At 42.0% G+C, this 23624-nt stretch overlaps 1 protein-coding gene across 1 annotated transcript; it reads left to right on the forward strand.

Moving 5' to 3' along the window:
- The first annotated feature begins 2588 nt into the window (after window positions 1-2588).
- Window positions 2589-22657, forward strand: PDCD5 (programmed cell death 5). The gene is made up of 6 exons (XM_030204405.1): window positions 2589-2838; window positions 13889-13932; window positions 14476-14537; window positions 14904-14995; window positions 17367-17438; window positions 22016-22657. The coding sequence occupies exons 1-6, from the start codon at window positions 2773-2775 to the stop codon at window positions 22064-22066; spliced, it is 387 nt and encodes a 128-aa protein (XP_030060265.1). The 5' UTR covers window positions 2589-2772; the 3' UTR covers window positions 22067-22657.
- The last annotated feature ends 967 nt before the right edge of the window (window positions 22658-23624 follow it).

The following is a 23624-nucleotide window of genomic DNA, read 5'->3' on the forward strand; positions in this document are numbered from 1 at the left end:
AGTGTTAACTGCAAATTTGGAAGTCCAGATGCAATGTAGTATGGGGGTCCTAGGCACACATGGCCCCCAGTGACAAGTCTGAGATACATACTGAAACAGTAGGAGCAAGTTCCAACTTCAAGGAAGAGATGAGTGGTGCCCTGCATGATCTTTAGTGAGTAGGGCTTTTCAGCAGATAATGCACAATAATGGTGTTAGTGCACGCTAATCATTAATACTGATTCCCAGAGTGAATGTGATGAGTGCATGGATGTTTTAAAAGGGCAGGGGTTATTTACAATATGCTTACACATTTTAATTTTTCTAGTTAGTTTCAATTACACAATAGGTATCCAAAGAACGAGGTGCTAATATACCGAGTTTTGCAGAAGAGCATGACAGGGTAGTTAACCTTTCTTTTTAAGTTTGAGTTAAATTAGTAGGTTTACAGAAGAAGACCACAAAAAGAACAAGACAGGGGAAGCAGTGAAAGTAACCTACAAAACAATCCATACTGCTTTTCATATCAAGGCACTAAAATTTGCAACTCCTTACCTAAAACCATCAAATACACTGATGATTATTTGTTATTCCAAAGTGTACTGAAAACTCACTTCTTCAGTCTAGCCTTTAAGGAAATAAGCACTCTTCTCAAATAAACTCATGGCATTAATTTTTACCTCATCCCATCTCCCATTACTCCTGTCTATCCCAGTTACCTTTTTTCTCCATATTTCAATTATCTAGCTTTAATAACTATTTAATTACATCAGTTCCTAACTCAAGTTTTACTGGTCTAACATTATATCATTTATTTTACTTTCTGTTAATACATTTTGAACATGTTCATGCTTTTCTAATTGAACCTGAGCTCTACTTACTACTACTACTACTACTTAACATTTCTAGAGCGCTACTAGGGTTACGCAGCGCTGTACAATTTAACAAAGAGAGACAGTCCCTGCTCAAAGAGCTTACAATCTAATAGACAAGTGAACGGTCGGTCCGATCGGGGCAGTCAAATTGGGGCAGTCTGGATTCACTGAACGGTAAGGGTTAGGTGCCGAACGCAGCATTGAAGAGGTGGGCTTTAAGCAAAGACTTGAAGATGGGCAGGGAGGGGGCTTGGCGTAAGGGTTCAGGAAGGTTGTTCCAAGCATAGGGTGAGGCGAGGCAGAATGAGCGGAGCCTGGAGTTGGCGGTGGTGGAGAAGGGTACTGAGAGGAGGGATTTATCCTGTGAACGGAGGTTACGGGCGGGAACGTAAGGGGAGATGAGGGTAGAGAGGTAGTGAGGGGCAGCAGACTGAGTGCATTTGTAGGTAAGAAGGAGAAGCTTGAATTGAATGCGGTATCTGATCGGAAGCCAGTGAAGTGACCTGAGGAGAGGGGTGATATGAGTATATCGGTTCTGGCGGAATATGAGACGTGCAGCAGAGTTCTGAACAGACTGAAGGGGGATAGATGGCTAAGTGGGAGGCCGGTGAGGAGTAAGTTGCAGTAGTCCAGGCGAGAGGTAATGAGAGCGTGGACGAGAGTTCGGGTGGTGTGTTCAGAGAGGAAAGGGCGAATTTTGCTGATGTTAAAGAGGAAGAAGCGACAGGTCTTGGCTATCTGCTGGATATGCGCAGAGAAGGAAAGAGAGGAGTCAAAGATGACTCCGAGGTTGCGGGCAGATGAGACGGGGAGGATGAGGGTGTTATCAACTGAGATAGAAAGTGGAGGAAGAGGAGAAGTGGGTTTTGGTGGAAAGACGATAAGCTCGGTCTTGGACATGTTCAGTTTCAGGTGGCGGTTGGACATCCAGGCAGCAATGTCGGATAAGCAGGCCGATACCTTTGCCTGGGTCTCCGCGGTGATGTCTGGTGTGGAGAGATACAGTTGGGTGTCATCAGCATAGAGATGATACTGGAAACCATGAGATGAGATCAGGGAGCCCAGGGAAGAGGTGTAGATTGAGAAGAGAAGGGGTCCAAGGACCGATCCCTGGGGAACACCAACAGATAAGGGGATGGGGGTGGAGGAAGATCCATGAGAGTGAACTTTGAAGGTGCGGTGGGAGAGATAGGAGGAGAACCAGGAGAGGACAGAGCCCTGGAACCCAAATGAGGACAGGGCTAATGAGAGATATAGATGTCATAAAGAAATAATTAGCCCCAGATATTCAATGTGTGTGATGGAGAGTATTAGTTGGGGAAACAATGGGAAAATCTGAAGTACAATAACATGCTTGAAGTGGAGCAAACTAACACTGGATCATCTTGTTCTCTTAACTTGATGAGTAGCAAAGGCTACTGCGCCCTGGAAAGCTCCCAATTTTGTAAAACACGTTATAGCCTTGTAAACTGTTTACTGTTCTTCTTGCCAGGTATATTATGTCAACCCAAGTAGGGTATGCCGGCTTCCTTTTAAATAGATGTAACATTTTCGGCATTAATTCCAGCTTACTCCAAGATTTAAAAAAAACAATCGGACTCTGTGACAGCGCCATGCCGGCGTTGCTAAGGAACGTGTGTGTGACACGTGACCCCCGGGCGCCATCGGACGAGAACCAACCAACGTCGATGGGCAAGGGGCGAAGGCGCGTGAGTTTCCATCATTGATGCCACGCTCGACGTTCTACCCTTTGCGTGCTCGATTAGCAGGGGCTGGGGAGGAGGGGAAATGAGCGCGGAGTTTGGCCTACGCTAGAGACAGCCGCCTGGGGGCGGGGCCTCGTTGGCATCTCTCCCGTCTCCCCGCCACGGGGGAAATACGAGGTTTGGAAACGGGCTGAATATCGCCGGTGGTGAAAATGGCGGACGAGGATCTGGAGGCCATCAGGAAGCAGCGGCTTTCTGAGTTGCAGGCCAGGCATGGGGTAAGAGGGGAGCATGCGGGGAGTTCTGTGTTGGGGGAGGAGGAGCAGACTCAAGAGATACAGGCCTGAGCCAGAACCCAGCAGTGAAGAGGAGAGAAACGGTAACTGAGCTAGACGACCCTAAGGAGGAGGAAGGGGTTATTGGAGACTGGCCAGAGAGCCCAGGAAAAGGATAAAGGGGAATAAGAATGTAAGTGAGCTAGTCGTTTCTCTTGCAGGAATAGGGGCTAGGAAAGACGAATGGGTAGTATTGCCCAGTAGTTGTGGAAAAAGAAGCGCGATTTGCTTGAAAAAAAAAAGTCCCAAAACCAACGATTTGAGTTTTAAAGAGAGAGGAGGGGGGGGGGGGGGGGGGGCTTGTCTTTGTATAGTAAAGGGACCCTAGCTACCCCAGCAGTGCCTAGCACATTGGAGAGAACGCAGATAGCCACACACTTAATGGACAGCAGGGGTACAGGATTCTGTTAAGCAGAAGTAAAATTAAGCATCATCTCGAAACTTAGCACCACGTGGGCCAGCGAATTAGAGAGCTACTCTAATGCCTTAAAAATAATCCCTTTGGTAGATTCATTTCTAAGATCAGAGACGATTAAATCTGATCACCCCGTCATCCCCCAAGTAAGAAACCCTGTGGTCGTTCCCTATCAAAAAGCTAAAGTAGTTCAACAACTTAGCACCAATATGACTGACCAGCTTGAAGACTAGCATGCTAACCAACTTAAGCAAATATACTGATTACCACTAAATAGGAGGTCCATGCACGCGCTTTCTGTCAAAAGGTAGTAACTGCCTAGATTGAAATTTGCAAAGATGACCAGCTCGCTGCAGGGTGTTGCCACCGGCAAAGAGGATTGATTGAGAACAGGCGATGGCAGGCATGACGTCAAAATTTGAAGCCACTTAGGTTTGTTTCCCCTTCCCGGCGCAGCCGTCGTTCTGCGTACACTCAAAGCAAGCAAAACTATGAGCTGCTGTATTCACGTTGTCTCTTTATTGTTGATAGCAATTTTATTTAAGCATTTATATTTTCAAACATGCCAGCGTGTGCAGCATATGGCTGTACACAGAGGAAGCATAATAATAAATTTTCATAGGTAGAGTAGTGATTTATTTCTTATAAATCATAAGTGTGTCATTTGGAGGGGCTGGTTATAGGGACATCCTAGCATGTGTTATATTCCAAAAGAGATTTTTTTTTCTCCTGGTAAAGGGCCACTAAAACATGAGAATCAGGTGCTCAGCGTTTTCTATTTATTTACTTATTTATGGCAGTTATATCCCACATTTAAACATGAGTTAGGTTGAAACCTGGGAGCATTTAAAAACTTTTTTTTCCTGTGTCTGTAGTAATAAACAATATTAAGTGCATTTTTATAATATACCACTGCATTCTACAAAACAAAAGGTGCAAGTTCCCACAAACCTTCCTTCTCTTTTGATCTAGACACAGGAAAAAAAAAGAGAAATATTCAATAATGAGAGCAGAGCTACCTTCATGCAGAAGTCCAGAGTCAGTCTAAATGTGACAACATTTTCCAGTTCTGTGATATATATTTATTTGTTCATCATTTTCCAACAGCTTTTTCTCAGTTATTACCCAAATGCGAATACAATTATAATAAGTTTTGGATGTTACTGAATTATATTCTGTCTTACTGTATTTCTAGTTTTGGCACAGTATAACATCACAAGGACAAAATATAAGAAAACCAGTGGCCTGCATTAGGGACTTGTAGCCCATTTAGTTATGTGTAAACAAATGAGATACCTGCCTGAAAGAAAGTATTTTTTTTTTTTTTTTTTTACTTATGAAAACCACTTGTTCCTGAAATATGCTCAAAACAGAACAATCCATTTGTGCAAAAGATGAGGTGACGATATAATTCCATGACAAGAGGAAGTGCCATAATATCATTGTGAGGCTCAAAGCTGAGGGAGAGAAATGTGTGGAAGATAAGGAAAAAGCTGAACTGCTTAACGATTATTTTAGCTTGGTTTTCATGAATGAAAGACCGGGGGTAGGGCTGCAGAAAACAAAGGCTAAAGGGGATGGATGTATGGTAGACCAAGACCCGTTTACGGAAGACTGTGTTCGTGAGGAGCTTGCCAAACTAAAAGTAGACTCAAGAACCATATCATTCAAGGTCTTAAAACAAGACCTACAATCAGTCACACTTATTACATACAAAGCAGATAACCTATCCATTTAAGACCATGCATACAGTGATGCTACTTAGATGACATAGAGATTTCCAAGTGAACTTTCAGCTACAATAAAAGTTATCTGGATATTTTTAAGTGATGATCACCCTGCTGAGTATTGCCGCCTTGTACCTTAGATACAGAATTTATATGCTCATTACTAGGTGCACAGTGCAGAAAGGGGTCCAGCATAGAAGTTAATTCGCAGAGTATATTAAAATGGATGGAAGGAGTTAGGAGAGACTTGAAGACCTGAACATGTATTCCCTGGAGGAAAGGAGATATGGGAGTGATATGATACATATATTCAAATATTTGAAAAGTATTCATCTACAAGCAAACCTTTTCCAGAAATAGGAAGGTGGCAGAGGGGCTGAATTGGACTAATGTCATCAAGTGCATTTCCATAGAGAAGGTAGTAGGTACTGGAATGCACTTCTGCGGGAGGTGGTGGAGTTGAAAAAGGTAATGGAATTCAAAAATGCTTGGGATAACCACAAAGGAATCCTGTATAGAAGGCATGGAACCAAACAAACAGATGTGATTAGATGGCAACACTAGTAATCACTACGAAACCGTAGTACTTGCGAACGACAAACGAGGCTTGCGGACAGAGATCCGGGAGTCCCGGTGCCTCGTGGAAGTCGAGCGCTGAGACCCCGGCTTGTCGAGAACAGCAATTGCCTCAGGAGGAACAGAGGCACGGGAAAGCTGAAACGTAGCAGGCAGTGGCTCGGAAACCGAAAGACGCCTCCACTAAACCCCACCGCTGAGCACCGACCACCCAACAGGGGTGACAACTGCCGATGATGTATTGAGTGGCGAGCATAGCAGGAGAGGCCTGAACTCGGCGGAAACAACTGGTGGAACGAACCGCAACCACCCCACTGCCATACTAGGCAGAGAGAAGCAGGCATACTTCCCCACAGAGGTTGACAAGGGAGCCAAGTCCGGGATCGATCCTACCTAGGACTAGCCAACACACGCACCGACTCTTCCGAGTCCATCCGGCGCTGACTGCCACGGAGACGAGCCGAGACACAGGTGGAGGTGAACGACCTACCTCCCAAACGTCCACCCGGAGCTCGAATGGCAGCAAACGACAAGGTACTTGTGACTGATAATTTAGCCGGACCGCCACTCCCGCCTCACCCAGTTTGCTGCTCAACCACCTGGACTCACGGTGGTGAGAAAAAACCTGGCAGAGGCACAGCGAGAGGAGAACGAGGGGTCAACGAGAGATAGACAAGAAGGGAAAACGCACCCTAGCAGCCCGAATGCACGATCAGACGTCCATTCCTCACCTGAAACGGATGGCAGCCAAGGAGGAGACTGCGTGGCGGTGAGGAAAAGGCGAGTGACCCACGGGCAGCAGACAGGAAAGGACGGAGTACCCTTGCAGTTGATCGCAAGGCCAGAGATACGTATGTCAGCATTATACTAAATTCTATCATAAATTATCGCCTCACATGTTAACCCTATTCTCTGACTTAGCTGTCTGTTCTATGCTATTATGCATATGTTAGCATTATTCTAAATTGTACTATAAATCACCGCCTTTCAAATTAACCCTATTTTTTCTCCAAGCAGAAAACAGGATGAAAAGTACTTTGAATGCTTATAAGTTGTTTATAAGTGCTAAATGCTTCATATATTGCGATTGCTCTGCACCCATAAACACTAATGCTCTATGTAATTTTAAAACTTACTATTTACATGTCTGAATCATGTTTGGATGAAAAATCGCACTACGAATTATAGGCGCAATCCATACTCTATGTGCTTTGATCGATTTACAGCACTAGATGCTGTAGCAGGCTAAAAGACTTCCTCTACAAGCTTTAATGATATATCTGTTCAGCAACGCTGTAGCATGGTGAAGGACTTCCTCAAATGCTCTAAATGCTTAAATGCTATCTTTAAATGTTCTAAATGCTCTAAAATAATGCATTAAATACCATCTATATAATTAACAAGACTAACACTGTAAAACAGTCCTACAGTTTCAACCGAACCCCTAACGCTTCAGACACACATATTAACACACAAACTAACATTGATATGAACCCCAGCAAAGTATTCCTAATTACCTACTTTCTCTCCCTAACATACTACTCATTCAGAACCCCCAATATAGACAACACAACTCCCACAACACACAAACTACCCACACAAACAATACACAATATGCATATTCAAAAAATTAAACAATGGCAAGGAAAACCTGCTAGCCACGGTCAACATCAACAGAAAGGAACGAAAGGACACAATAAACTTACACATCAAGAAGACAGACAGATGATAAAAATTACCACCACCGCAAACTCAACTGAACACCACCACCAACAAATACAAATAGGAAACATCAATGCCAGATCGGCAGTCAATAAAACCATGATACAAATTGACTGGATCACAACTGACCACCTCGACTTCCTACTTATCAGCGAAACTTGGATCCATGACCCCAAAGATCCAATAATACTAGAGCTCTGCCCTCCAGGATACAAAATTACCCACTGGACAAGAGAAGGAAAAAGAGGAGGAGAAATAGCAATAATCTATAAATCTCAATTCACAGTCACAACAACAGCTGAGTCTATTCTTCCCCAACTCGAAAAAGCCTCAGTCAGAATCAACCACCCTAACCTACGTGATCAACTAAACCTAATCTTTTTTTTTGTTGTTTTTTTGTTACATTTGTACCCCGCGCTATCCCACTCATGGCAGGCTCAATGCGGCTTACATGGGGCAATGGAGGGTTAAGTGACTTGCCCAGAGTCACAAGGAGCTGCCAGTGCCGGGAATCGAACTCAGTTCCCCAGGACCAAAGTCCACCACCCTAACCACTAGGCCACTCCTCCACAGACCCCCGGGCAATTGGCAAGACTCACAAACGCACTTTCTGGACTTTATATCAAACACCTGTGTGACCACCCAGAACCTTCTCATAGCAGGAGACATCAATCTTCACCTTGAAGATAATAACTCAAGCAATGTACGCGAATGCAAAGACTTCCTGCAACTATGGGAACTCCACTGGCCAAACACACAACCCACCCATAAAAAAGGTCGTACACTAGACATCATCACCCACAAATTCTCACCAGAACTAAATATCAAACTACTAGGTACAAAATGGACAGCCAAACCATGGTCCGACCACTACAGTGCAAACCTTTCCCTCCACTGGAGAACAAAAAAGACACAACAAAAACAACAAACATACACTACGAGAGGCAAAATAGACCCACTAACATTCTGGCAACAACTCTACACTGATGAATGGACAATACTACAGACTCACCCCAATTTCTTCAAGATTGGGATAACGGATGTAGAATAACACTGGACAATATAGCACCACTTCAAACCAGAACCTCACATAGAAAAAACTTAATACCATGGTTTAACAAAGAATTAAAAGAACTAAAAACACAAGTCAGAAGATTGGAAAGAGCATGGAGCAAGAAAAAAGACGAAAATACACACAAAGACTGGAAACAACTACAAAGAAAATACAAATACACCATCAGACAAACTAAAAGGACCTATTACAAAACCAAAATAGGACCAAACTACAAGGACACACACAAACTCTTCTCACTCGTAAACAATCTTCTAAACACATTACCAAGGTCACCTCCAACAACTCAGATACCCCATCAGCAACCAACCTTGCGAACTACTTCAATGAAAAAATCATAAAGCTCCGACTCATGATACCCACTACCACAACAGACTACAAAAATATCCTGGAATGTCTAGACCCAAAACCCGGAGAATGCCCAGCAGATAGATCATGGACCGACTTTGACACGCTCTCATCAAAAGAAATCTCATATTGGCTAGGAAAATACGCCAAATCACAATGCAAATTAGACATCTGCCCTAATAATAAGATCCACACCCAAACAATTCAAAACAGACCTCACAAAGCACATAAATTACAGGCTTCAAAATGGACTCTTTCCCACGGATAAAGGAAACATCCTACTCACTCCGTTACCGAAAGATGCTTAAAAAAAGCACAATGGACCTAACCAACTATCGACCAGTAGCATCTATTCCACTCAAGACCATGGAAGGCATAGTGATGAAACAACTTACTGAATACCTAAATAAACACTCAATTCTACACGAGTCCCAATCAGGATTTCGGACGAATCACAGCACTGAAACTGTACTAGTATCCGCAATGAATTCATTCAAACAGGCAATTGCGACTGGTAACAACATCCTCCTCTTGCAATTCGACATGTCCAGTGCCTTTGACATGGTTAATCATGATATACTAATACACATACTAGAATACTTCGGAGTAGGAGGCACTGTTCTCAAATGGTTTAAAGGATTCCTGACCACAAGATCATACCAAGTAACAACGAGCGAAGACAGATCACCACCATGGATACCTGAGTGTGGAGTCCCCCAGGGATCCCCTCTCTCACCAACATTATTCAACCTAATGATGATACCTCTAGCCAAATTACTAGCCAATCAAAACCTCAACCCCTACATTTATGCAGATGACGTCACAATTTACATCCCATTCAAACATAATCTAAATGAAATCACCAACGAGATCAACCAAAGCTTCCAAATAATGCACACTTGGGCAGATGCATTCCAACTAAAACTTAACGCAGAAAAAACACAATGTCTGGTAGTCACCTCACAACATAACACAAAAAACTTCAAGACCATAATCACACCATACTGTTCCCTTCCAGTCTCACAAAACTTGAAAATTCTTGGAGTCACCATTGATCGAAACCTCACTCTTGATACCCACGTGAAAAACATGACGAAAAAGATGTGGAAACTCAAAAGAGTAAAACCTTTCTTCCCGAGATATATCTTCCGTACCCTGGTACAGTCAATGGTAATAAGTCATCTGGACTATTGCAATGCACTATACGCCGGGTGCAAAGAACAGACAATCAAAAAACTCCAAACTGCCCATAATACAGCCGCCAGACTCATATTTGGAAAAACTAAATATGAAAGCGCAAAACCCCTAAGAGAGAAACTTCACTGGCTTCCACTTAAGGAACGCATTGCGTTCAAGATCTGCACGATTGTACACAAAATCATTCATGCAGACACCCCAATCTACATGCTAAACCTCGTGGATGTACCTCCCAGAAATACCACACGATCATCCCGCAAATTTCTCAACTTGCACTACCCCAGCTGCAAAGGACTTAAATACAAGCTGGTGCACGCCACCACCTTCTCTTACAAGAGCACGCAGTTACGGAATGCATTACCTACAGACTTGAAAGCAATCAAAGAAACAACTATCTTCCGAAAATCTCTGAAAACATTCTTCTTCAACAAGGCCTCCTACAATGAGAACCTATAACCTCACTAAGTCACCTCACCAACCCACTCAATTATGAACGCCCACCTTCTATAACTACACTAACAACTCTTCCTTCTTCCCTCTTCCCGTCCTTAATCACTACACATTACTAACTGTATCTGATATCCTGATACGACAATGTTGACAGATCTATGTAAGCCACATTGAGCCTGCAAATAGGTGGGGGAATGTGGGATACAAATGCAATAAATAATAATAATAATAATCAGGAAGCAAAGCCAGTGCTGGACAGATTTCTGCAGTCTATGCCATGATCGTGGCAGGGCTGGAGTGTGGCTTCAGTGATAACTTCAGAAGTTGGAGAACAAGGCCAGTGGTGGGCAAATCAAGTTCAAGTATGCATATGTAGTATCACATTATAACTTACTAGTAGAAAAGGCCCGTTTCAGGCACAAATGAAACGGGGCGCTAGCAAGGTTTTCCTCGGAGTGTGTATGTTTGAGAGAGTGTGCTTGAGTGTGACTGTGTGTGAGAGAGAGAGTGAATTTGCGAGTGTGTGTGTGTGACAGTGAGTGAGACTGAGTGCGAGTGTCTGTGAGAGAGAGTGTGTGTGTGCCTGGGGTCCCTCCCTCACACCCAGTTCCAGTGTCCCCCCTTCCTCCGTGTTTCAGGGTCGTCGTCCCTCCTCCTTCCTTCCCTCCCTCCCTCCGAGTTCCAGGGTAGTCCCCCCCCACCCTTCTTTATTTTTTATTTTTTGTACAGATGGTGCATTCCCCCCTCCTCCCCTCTCGTCCCCTCCCTCCGAATTCCACACTCCTCCCTCCTGCTCTCCGAGTTCCAGACCCCACCTCCCTGCCTCCCTCCCTCCGATTTCCAGACCCCCCTGTCGCGACCCTCTCGAGCCCCCCTTCCCGCCGCCAAACCCCCCGCCACCGTCGCGTACCTGTGCAGGCGGGGAACCCCAACCCCCGCCAGCCGAAGTCTCCTCGGCCGCGCGGTGTTGACAAATGACGTGATCAAGTTTGAATCAGTTTGTGCTCGTGCGTCTGACACAAGCACACAAACAGATTCCAACTTGATCACGTCCCCTGGGTTTTTGGCGTAATGCGTCCAGTGACATCAGCTGGGGCTTCAGAGCCCAAAGTTACGGACACAGGCAGACAGGTTCATAGAACGTTGGAGGTGAGTATTATTATATAGGATGCTATGAGTTTATCTTGTTGGGCAAACTGGATGGACCGTACTGGTCTTTTATCTGCCATCATCTACTACGTTACTATCCAGCTCATTTTCGAAAGAGAAGGGTGCCCATCTTTCTACACAAATCGGGAGATGGGCGTCCTCTCAGGGGCACCCAAATCGGCAAAAACGAAAGCCGATTTTGGGCGTCTCTAACTGCTTTCCGTCGCCAGGACGGCCAAAGTTCCTGGGGGCGTGTCAGAAGGGTAGCAAAGGCGGGACAGGGGCGTGCTGGGGCATGCTTAAGAGATGGGTGCCCTCGGCCGATAATGGAAAAAAGGGCGTCCCTGGCGAGAATTTGGTCTACTTTATTTGGTCCCTATTTTTTCAGGTCCAACTCCCAAAAAAGTGCCCGAACTGACCAGATGACCACCGGAGGGAATCGGGGATCACCTCCCACCCTCAAAAAAACAACTTTAAAAACTTTTTTTGCCAGCCTCTATGCTAGCCTCAAATGTCATACTCGGGTCCATCGCAGTAGTATACAGGTCCCTGGAGCAGTTTTAGTGGGTGCAGTGGACTTCAGGCAGGCGGACCCAGGCCCATCCCTCCCCTACCTGTTACACCTGTGGTGGAAAATGGGAGCCCTTCAAAACTCACCCGAAACCCACTGTACCCACATGTAGGTGCCCCCTTCACCCCTTAGGGCTATGGTAGTGGTGTATATTTGTGGGGAGTGGGTTTTGGGGGACTCAGCACCCAAGGTAAGGGAGCTATGCACCTGGAACCAATTTGCAAAGTCCACTGTAGTGCCCCCTAGGGTGCCCAGTTGGTGCCCTGGCATGTGAGTGGGACCAGTGCACTACAAATGCTGGCTCCTCCCATGACCAAATACCTTGTATTTTGCCGGGTTTGAGATGGCCGGGCCCGGTTTCCATTATGGCCGAAAACCGAAGCCGGCCATCTCTAAATACGGCGATCTCAACATTTGACCTAAATGTTGAGATTTAGCCAGCCCCAACCGTATTATCGAAAGAAAAGATAGCCGGCTCCGCCCCTTTGCAGATCTGGCCCCGAAGATGGCCGGGGCCGTTCGATTATGCCCCTCCACGAGTCCATTAAGCATTCCACTGCAATGGACAGAGGTAAGCCGGATTTTGAAGCACATACAATATGAGAAATGTACTGCCCAGGTCTGAGAGAACGTTGAATGGTTAGTTGAGAGGATTTAATGTTGGTTTTGCTTTTTATCTATGACTGTAACAAGTGCCTGTACCTTTTAAAAGACAATGCAAGATTACAGCTCTGTGCTCAAGTATGCTGGCGCTTTTGTTTTGTTTGAACATGTGCCTAGTGAAGCTGTTCTCACTGCAGAACCTTTGTGCAGATGTGTCCGTCAGGCTGCACAAGTTCTGCTGCTTTGAATTTATGTTGCTTATCGCATCGCTAGAGAATATTTTCTTGTTAACCTCATAGTAAAAGCCACACAGCCATTGACATGTGGCTCTATTGCGTGGCTATCTGCATCATCCCCTCGGGATTTTTATGCATTTCACTATGTTAAACTAGAAACATACAAGGGGCTGTCTCTGATAGAAAGCTATTTATATTGATATTTCACTGGAAGTGTCATTTAGTTGAGGGTTTTGGTCCCAATTAAAATGGAGAAGATTTGCATGCGTTACTATTAATGGAACTCCGAGAAGTGCAATGGAAATTAAAAAGACAAAAAGAGTTTTACTTAGTTTGGAAACCATACATACAAGCATTGGCTCCACGAGCACGCAGTTTTGTGCTAAACCGATTAGGGACCCTTTAATGAAAGAGGGAATGATATCTGCTGCAAGCTGGTGACAGTCAATCTCAGTATAAAGAATTCTTGACCCCTTATCTGGGGGTGGGGGGGAGGGGAAGGGAGTGGAAGTAAGGGAAAGGGGAGGGAAGGAAACGGGAGGGGGAAGGGAAGAATAGTTAATAAATAATTGACATATATGTACATATTTAACATAAAGAGGGACTAGTTCTGTATGTAAGAGCTTCTTTAATCATAAAGTTATTATGTAAATTCTATAGCGAAAGGAGTTATATTGAAATTGTTAATATACAAGAAGAAAGGATGCTGTAACAAAGAAGAATAAGACAAGAGGTTTTGGGGAGGAGGGAGGGGATAAAGGGGGGAAGAAAAAAATGAAAAATTCACACAGACTTATGGTTCTAATGATTTATTGTTTGTTCAATAAAAAATTGTTTTAAACTAAAAATGGAGAAGATACCTGTGAAGAATGCAGCTGCTATTGACTTAATTTCATTAGTTCTAACTTTTGAAACATTCTTTTTCAGGATAACTCTAATGATCAAGCTCAACAAGAGGCAGCGAAACAAAGGTAGGCATAGAAGCTGCTAGATAGAATGTGGACATGGAGTATCTGCATATTTACTACTACTAATCATTTCTATAGTGCTACTAGACATATGCAGCGCTGTACACATTATATGCAGATACTTTCTCTGTCCCTAGAGGGCTTGTACCTGGTGCAAGGGTCTGCCCAAGATCACAAGGAACTGCAGTGGGAATTGAACCTAGGTTGCCAGGATCAAAGCCCACTGCACTAACCATTAGGCCACTCCTCCACTTTCAGATGCTTTTTTCTTTTAGAATATATTGACTTGTGTGTTGTGGTTTGCGCTGTGGGAGTCAGTTACTAATAGTGTCATAACACTGTTAATGCATGTAATTTATCCATGGAATAAAATGGATCTTGCAGTGTGTGTTAATGGCCATAAATGATTTTGAGTTCCTTCAACTGGCGTATTCTTTTGGTTGTGGCATTCAAAGATCTTTTGGATGTAGATTGTTGCATTCTCTTTTTAAGATGCTTCCACATGACATGTTAAAATCACTCTAACTTTCAGATCCTTCCTTGTAGGGAGTCGGAGATGAGAAATAATATTTTAGCACAGGTTCTGGATCAGGCAGCTCGTGCTAGATGTAAGTAGTGATCAAAACTATGGTTCACATTGGTCATCTTTTTGTATAGATTTTTTTTTCTTTCAATTGTGTAGAAAACCAGGAGTTGCTGTCACTTGGATACTGTTGAGATATATTAATTCTTGCTTACACTATATTGAAGCACAGTGTGGGGGGGGGGGGGTTCGTTATAGTCTATCTATAGAGCAGAAGAGATGGTGAGCTGCCAGGGATTCCCATTCTCTGGGACTGGTGTACAGTTTCTGTTTTTAAAACAGGTCTTGGCTTGTGACGGAAATTAATCATCCCCCAACTGTGCTGTTAGCTCTAGCAAACGCTTTATCTCTAACTCAGTTAAATTGAAATTACACATTTGTTTTTCAACAGTGAGTAATTTGGCACTTGTGAAACCAGAAAAAGCCAAAGCAGTAGAGAATTACCTTATACAGATGGCAAGATTTGGACAGCTAAGTGGGAAAGTAAGTGCAATGGCTAATTGTGTTCTGTGTCCTGAAGGATTTGTCAGTTTTTGTGATACCCTTTTTCTTTAATTGTAATACCTTGATCAAGGATCGAAAAATATTGGGCATTCCTGGTCACTTGGGCACTTTGAGTAGAAACCACAGCCAAGGGAGCAGGCTGGTGGGAAGGAGAGATTAGAGACATTAGAAAAATAATGTACAACACAAAAGCAATAGAATAAATCCATCAAACATATATGTAAATGAATATTTTATTTTTGTATTAATCACATTCACTAAAAACACAAACAGTTCAAATGATGTAATATGATGGGTTGTCACAGAACATAAATACTGTTGGTGAAGATATTATCACTGTCTACTGTTAGACCATCGTAACTGAAAATATTAAATGCTAGATGCCCAACATGTTTCAGCAAAGATGCCTGCTTCTTGCAGGATCAAGGAAGAATTGCTGTCAAGTAGCTGAAGAGATGCCTTTTACATGTTTGATACTTAACTTTGTCCGAATTTGGTGGATCCTTCTCGTTACTTTGTTGTATGATACATTTCCCTGATGTCGTTACTATATCCTATTTTATATGGAGCCCCCTGAATCAGAAATTTTGTGTGTTTTTAGTAGATGTGATTAAATACGTTTTATTTTTGTATTAATCATTTACATATTTTTGATGTTTACCTGTTTGCTTTTTGTGTTGTACTTTGTGACTTGGAACTCCTTCCTTGTGTTGATCTTGATTAAAGAAAAATAAAACACATGGGGGGGGGGGCACCAAAAACAGAAACAAGATTAGAAAGGTGCATTCCTTGGTGTATGCATTTGCAAAGATGTGTTTTACATTAAGTGTTTATGTTTAAACATTTTTTTATTGAGAGATATGAAAGCAATACAATAGCAACAGTTTAACTGTATTTATAATACAAAAGGGTAAGCTCTTTTCCAAGCCAAGTATTTCTCCCACCCCACCCCCCCAACCCCTCAGTCCAGCAATACTGAAAATGAAAGCTTGTGTGTGGGATACAAATAACATCTTCAAATCTCAAACGATGTGGAGAATTCCTATACATACCAAACTATACTAGACAAAAATGAGGATGTCACATGCGTTACCTATAAAATATTTACAATGAGGCTTCGCCCTTGAGGACTTCAATTTTTTAAGTAAGGTTTCCAAAGCAGTACAAATCTCTGCCTGCGCTTGGGGGACCTCCTCACCTCCTGAACCTCCCAGGTCACCAAAAGGTGAACCTGGTTCCTCCACATTAAGTGTTTATTTCCAAAATATATGTATGTATGTGTGTGTGTCCGTGTCCATGTCCTTTTTTAGCTTACATGTGTAGTCAGACTTTTAACTTTCAACCTGTAAACATAGCTTAGACACATAAGTTCATGCACGGATGAAAAATTACACAGATGCATTATTAGGCATCTATAACATTCTTGGTATTTTACTGGAAATAATGCCTACAAAAGATATACATTAAAATTTTTTTTTTTTTTTTTTTTTTTTTTTTTGGGGGGGGGGGGGGGGGGGGGGGGTTGTTTTTTCCAGTGGCTAAATATTTTAGCTGGCACCAATTTTTACAGCCCTGATTCTGATTTTATGCACATGGGACTTTATCTGCATGACACACAGATGTGCAACAGCATGCCATAGCCCAAAGTCGATATTCTTGTGGAACCATTGAAAGCATTAACATTTAGTGTGTTGAAGATATGAAGGCTACTGTTGTATGTTATAAGGGGTTCAGAGCCAAAAGTGGAATGTGATGTGCACAACCCTGCCAATTACACGTCATCTGCTTTTTCTGGTCATTTCACTGCTTCTGCTGTAAGGCACAGACAAAGGCTGAAATGAAAACTAGGACAGATCTAGTATATGCATTGTGTTTTCTTGGCCAAATACGTATGCTATAGGCTATAAGTTTTTGCTTTTTTTGTTTTCATTATGAACTATGTACTTCTTGTAGCCTTGATTCTATAGGAAAAGATGCATATTGGATCATGCTAAATGCTTGTGTCTATGCACATGCCTCTTTCTATCCCCCCCCCCCCCCCCCTTCAACATTTGTAGTTTAAAAGTTTGCGAGTGACTTGGGAGGTGCAGCCTTCCTAAAGGAATGCCTGAGGGGTTAGAACTGAGGCTGGCACTCTTTCCTTGGTTTGTTGCCAAGGTTTTATGGTTACAGATTCCTACTTCACCTGCTTTCTAATTCTGTGCAAATTCTGCATTACGGAGTGCTACAGTAGTCCCCCAGCAGTAACCTCAGGTTGCATTCAGTTCTCAGTTTTTAAGAAAATAAATTGGAAAAGCTTTACAACTGTAAAGTAATGGTAAACTTATTGTCAATTTTTTTTGTTTTTTAGGTATCTGAGCCAGGGTTAATAGAAATTTTGGAAAAGGTCAGTCAGCAGACAGACAAGAAGACCACAGTAAAGGTGAGGGCAGTCACACATGTTTGAAACGTGTAGGTAGCAGGATGTTGAACCAAATTAGTATGCCATGCTGGAGACAAGTAAATTTAGAACGCATTTGTTCCAAGTTTTATCATCTCAGCCTGGCATACTGCTTTGATGTAATTTGTATTGCCCAGTCTCTTATTTTATATGGTAGCAGGATGTGAACAGGATAAAATTCTGAACTCTACTTGAACTTTCAGTAAATTTTAATTCCTAGTTTTAAGATTTTCCATTGAAGTTAGAGTAGTATTAATCCAGAAATTGCAAAGCTTATGAGCTGTGCATTAAAAGGTGTCTTCAAGCGCTAAGTGGAAATCCTCTCATTCTATACTTACAGGTTCAAATTTCCAACTAGCTTGCTAATTTGCGTGTGCAATTTATACAGTAACATAGTAGATGAAGGCAGAAAAAGACCTGCACGGTCCATCTAGTCTGCCCAACAAGATAAACTCATATGTGCTGCTACTTGTGTATACCTTACCTTGATTTGTATCTGCCATTTTCAGGACTCAGACCGTAGAAGTCTTGCCCTGAACTAGCCCCACCACCCAAACACCAGCCCCGCCTCCCAATCTCGGCTGACAGATGGCAGTAGTGTCAGTTGTGCATCTAATTTAATTGTTTAATTAGGTGCCATTAGTCCTTTAAGTACCAATAATAGCCTTTAAGTAACTGATACGAACTTATAGTTACATGCATATTGGCACTTAGGTACTATTTTATAAATTTAATGCATAAATGCTATAGCGCACAACTACAAAGGGGGGTGGGGGCGTGTCTTACAGTTGAACATATGATAGTAGTCTATAACTTCATGCGAAACTGCTAACCTTAGGCACAACCATTTACACCAGCCTTTGCCATGGCGTAAGTTCTTGTGCTTAGCTTACACTCTGTTTGATAATGGTAATTTTGCACGCATTTACCGTTATAGAATTGACACTTAGTACTTGCATTTTTTTGTACCTAATTTTTGGTGCACTTTTCTTAAATCTACCCCTAATATATTGTAGCTGGCCTGCTTTCATCACATCAATTTTGAATATCTTACAGTGAACTTTTGATTTTATTTAGCATAAACATAAAGAACAGAATTTTACTGAGTTTACTATCTTTCAGATAACAAAAGGGTCTTCCCCTCCCCCTAGGCCCACATTTTCCGTTCATGGATGGTATAACATGCGTATAACATGCCAAATTGGTCAATTTTGCCAGTTCAGGGTTGTCATTGTTGCAGCTGTGACTAAAAATGCAAAGAGTGGGAGAGCGACCAAGGATGCCAGAAACTGGAGGATGTTCGTTAATGAAGAATTTTATTAAAAGTTTTGAAGGCTCGACACAACGTCGTGTTTCGGCCGTCAGGCCTGCATCAGGAGTCTATAAAAACATACATTTATATATAATAAAAAGACAAAAAAAAACAAATATAATGCACAAAAATAGTTTAAAACAATAAATTAATCAACTTGTAAACACTAAAAATATATGTATGGCAATTCTATAAAATGGTCTAAACATAATAGTAAAACACGCATATAATAAACTTATGACAAAAAATATGTAAAATGGTGATACAATAATATAGTTTGCTAGAGAAAGCAAAAGCTCGTGCATATTTTGTATGAATAAAAATTATAAACAAACAATTGTGTCTACACATGTAAATTTAAACAATAAAAGCAGAAAAATATAAAATGCATATGCATATGAGCAGTAGACAATAATCATTTGAGAATACAAATTGTAAAAGGACAGAAGAAAGAAATCAAAAATCATGATAATATAGATAAATAATCTGGTGCTATAGTATATATATATGCATTATATATACAACGCCATATGCATATACACAGTGATGTGATACATGTTGACGTATATAATCTCATATGGTAATATAAAAAATGGCAAATTTAGATGGGCAATAATGACTATGGAATGAAACAATTTAAAAAGCTCTAGATAAACAATCCTCGATGTAGTGTTTATTGGTGATACTAACCTGCTGTGCAGAATGCTGCAGAGCAATAAAGATGGAGATCCTTTGAAGATCTCACAGCAATCTGACAGAAAATATGAAGCATAAATTGAGAACGTGAATTAACGCTTGGTGAAATATTGTGAAAACTGTGTGATATAGTGAGGAGCACTGACTTCTTGTGCGCAGAGTATTACTGAATGACATAAAGGATGGTTCTTCAAAAGGAACGTAGGTAGTCTGTTGAGAATAAACAAATATGAATATATTCATAAAAACAGAGAAACCAAAATAAAATTAGTAAAAAAAAAATGAAAAAAGCACCGTGGGGTGTTTGAGTTCTCCGCTTGCCGGCGGATCTCCTCCCATATTTGCGGCTGTGACTAATACATTTGTTTTGCACAATTAATGATAGAAATGAATCACCTTAAAAGCTATATCTATTGAGTATGATCTCAGTCTTCTGACATACTGCTCATGCTCTCTCTTAATGCTTGCGTTGTGCCAAAGAGAGCTTCCTCCTGGAGTTCATACACTGTAATGTGTAGCTCTTATAAGTTATTTTTAATCAAGCCAATATTCTCCGAGGACAAGCAGGCTTGCATATTCTCCTAAGTGGGTAGATGCTGATCCGTGTCGCCCGGTCCAGCATTTAAGCCAAAGTAAAAAGATAGAGCTTTGTGAAGCACGAATCACGCTCTACTGCGCATTCTAGAGTGCCTTCCTGGCCACCGCATGAATGCAGTCCCATTAGTTCTTTCCACGTTTTTTCGGTCTCTCCTCACACACACGGTCTAAGAGCTTTTTTTGAGTGCCTTTTGACTGTTTTCTTTTTTCATTGCGGGTTTTTCTTTTGAAACCTTTTAAAACCCGCCTTCTATTGCTGCCGGTTCCTAGAGAAGTTTAGTCAGCCAAATCAATACCCTCTGTAATCATGTTTAAACTGGGTGGTTCCTGATGAAGCCCAGAAGTGGGTGAAATGATTTGGGCCCCGTTGAATGAATATCAGCAGTTGGAATGAGGGGTTACCAAGTCAGCTAAGAGAAAGCTAAGTTTATTTAATAGCTAAGCTGTAACTTGGTAATCTACTCAGTAATGTTTTGAAACTCAATGGTGAAATAAGAACAGTTTCAGTTGTGAGTAAGTGGGAAAGTTTTACCCTATGAAAGAGATCAGACCGCGGACACAAAAATCTTATATAGATATCAGAGTCTCGCTGGTCAGACCTTGGTGGAAGCCTTGGTTTCTGAGGGTAATTCCCATGGTTTTGTTATTGTATGTTTACTCGACACAACCCTTTGGGATTGGGATTGGCTGTTTTTCAGCTTTTTGGTGTATTAGATTACCAATTTAAGATTAACAGCCCATACTGTTATTTTGCACATTAGCCGCAGTCTCCAGTGCCACATGCAGTCCTGGTGTCGACTGCCACTGAAGCCCGGTACCCCCTCAACTTCGGTGGAGGAAGCCTCACCGGAGTCAAGGTGGGAGCCGACTTCTGAATGCCGATCTCAAGGACATAGCTCCTTGGCATTGAGGCAGGTTCTGTCTTGGACATACCATAGGGATATTCTGTCCGACACCGAAGAGGAGCGCTCGCAGAACTCTAGAATCCCAGATGCTTTTCCTCAGATGAGTCTTATGGGATCCCCTCTGAGCCCTCCCCACCACCTTAAAGGAGTCGGTGTCCGCCGAAGAGCCTTTCTTTCCCATCGTTTGCCATTCAATTTCCTTTGAAGGTGGAGGATGAGCCCAGGACTAATAAACTTGAGGTCCTGGACTACATATCTCCTCCTCGGTTGTATAGTTTGTTTAATATGTCCTTGCCATTGCGAGGCCCAATTTAACCAATGTTTGTTGTTTTTGGTGAGCCTGGATGCTAGGGATTTCCCACTTGTGAGAATATTGGAGCCTGCTTGTCCTCTGAGAAAGCGAAGATACTTACGTGTAGCAGATATTCTCCAAGAACAGCAGGCTTCGTAGTTTCATAATCCCACCCACTTCCCCTTGGAGTTGTCTCCATTATTTTTATTATTGATTTTTGCTTAGATATTGAACTAATGGGACTGCGTACAAGCGGCGGGTGGGAAGGCAGTTGTGCATGTGCAGTGGAGCGCAGCTCGCGCTTCACAAAGCTCTGACTTTTTACTTTGGCATAAATGCTGGACCAGGTGACGCAGATTGGCGTCTACCCACTTGTGAGAATATGAAGCCTGCTGTCCTCGGAGAATATCTGCCACAGGTAAATATCTTCTCTGTACCCCCTACAATTGGGATGACTCCTGGAACTTTCTGCCACATTGATTTCATTAGTTTGTGTATTCAGGATTTTCTCTCTGTATGTGATACTGAAACTAGAATTAGCAATTCTATTCTTGCACTTTTCTTCCACTCCATAAAGCGTTACCGAGAATAAGAATGTCCCTGGTGCTCATACCTTCTTCATTCTCCACAGTTCTGTGGATTCTGGTTCCTATGTTTTTCTGACCACAGCCCATCTTCTGAAATCTATGTATCTTTTAGTAGGCCGTTTAAATGGAAGCTCTTTCACTTAGGAATTGTTTTCCTTTTTGCTTTCTAGTTTAATAGAAGAAAAGTAATGGATTCTGATGAAGATGATGAAGATGACTGATTGCTGATGAACGGTTTTTTGCTTTGTTTTTTTTTGTTTATTGGCAAGCTGCTTCAATGTGCAAAATCCAAATGAGTGTCTGTGGAAGACAGGCTCACCTGTTAGTTGTTGCATATGTCTCTGGAGGAAGGCCTCATGACTTTTTCTGTATAATAAAGTAAACTGAAGAATGGTTTAAGTACTGTAACTACACCGGTCAGTTCTGAAGCAATCTGTTTTGGAGGTGTTTTTTTTCCCCCCCCCCCCCCTCTGTCTAACTTTTTAAACATGGGTGTTACACTGTCATATAGGTGATCTTCCTACTTGACAAATGTCATCTTTTCATTTAACCTTTCATGTATCTTCACGGTACAGTATACTTGAAGTATGCTCACATTGATCTATATAGAATTTGGTCCACCTTGGAAGGTAATTACAGGAGGGGAGTGTTATAAAGTAATAAATGAGACTTCTTAATGTGAGCAAAAATAAATCTTGTTGTGGACTTCAGTACCAGAATAAGTAGTCTAGCAGGCAGAGACCAGTTGTGGAAATGACTTGCCCCTACTCTTGTGCCACTTTGAAATCTTCTAATAAACAAGGTCCCATTCTGTTGGGCTTCTTTTTCATTGGTTGGATGTGAAGCAGAACCAATGTGCTCATTACTTTAATGAGGTTTCATACAGTACTTTTACCACTTTACATAAAAAGCTTATAGTGTGTAAATAGAAAACACATACTATTAGGGAAAGTCTCTGGTAAGCGAAGATTGCTTTTTAGGTACTGATGTAATTTGGAGTTTCAGATTGCTAAAGGGTATATAATAAAATGTGTGCAAAACTAACTCTATGAGCTTGTTTAGGAAAGTAAATGTTAAAGCTACTGCAGGGATGGGTGAGTGTACCTGTGTAACAAAATCTCAGAAATGTGCGCTCATGTTGTTCTCGTCTTTGTGTACCTAATTATCTGGAGGCTGTATTAAACAAGTTTGTTTTTTCTCCCCTTACTAAATCTTGCTGCAGTTTTAGAAATGCAGTCCTCTTCAAAGAGCTGTAAGAGAGGATGGGAAGGTAGTTAAACAGTTTTATTCCAGGAGTGTAGATTGTTGAAGTCTTGATCTGTTCTTGGTTTATTGGAGGTACCCAATTTTCCCATAATTGCTAGGGCTGTTTTAGTCCTAGTTCTTCTTGGTTTGTTAACTCAGATAACCTGAAGTAGTAGGCTGCAGCCTTTAAGTATTGAGTAAGTAAGTATTGTAGAGAAAAAATCCAGCTCCCCTTCACTCAGACATGCATAGGTGGAGGACCATTTCCTTTTAATACACATTTCTGTAACCACTAGACATTTCAGTAGATGCAGCGCCAAGTTCCAATAAAATATTTGAGACTCGGTGGCTAGTGTGGGTCAGTGTTCCAGCTAAAGTCTGTTGGCCACTATGAATAGTATTTAGAAATATTTGACTAATGTAATAGACGATACTGTAAAATCTACCTATGTCATGTTCTTTCCCCTATCCTAGGGATGCTATCTGAAAGATATGTATGTAGAGGGAAAGTGGAGTCCATTCCATGCTCATTGG

Source organism: Microcaecilia unicolor, chromosome 5 (assembly GCF_901765095.1).
Source record: "Microcaecilia unicolor chromosome 5, aMicUni1.1, whole genome shotgun sequence".
Lineage (NCBI taxonomy): Eukaryota > Metazoa > Chordata > Amphibia > Gymnophiona > Siphonopidae > Microcaecilia > Microcaecilia unicolor.

Excerpts from the sequence above, each read along its gene's own strand:
- PDCD5 (XM_030204405.1), top strand. The coding sequence starts at position 2,773 with ATGGCGGACGAGGATCTGGAGGCCATCAGGAAGCAGCGGCTTTCTGAG. Across the intron at positions 13,933-14,475 it reads CAAGAGGCAGCGAAACAAAG|GGAGTCGGAGATGAGAAATA; the intron begins GTAGGCATAGAA and ends CCTTCCTTGTAG. Across the intron at positions 17,439-22,015 it reads ACAAGAAGACCACAGTAAAG|TTTAATAGAAGAAAAGTAAT; the intron begins GTGAGGGCAGTC and ends TTTGCTTTCTAG.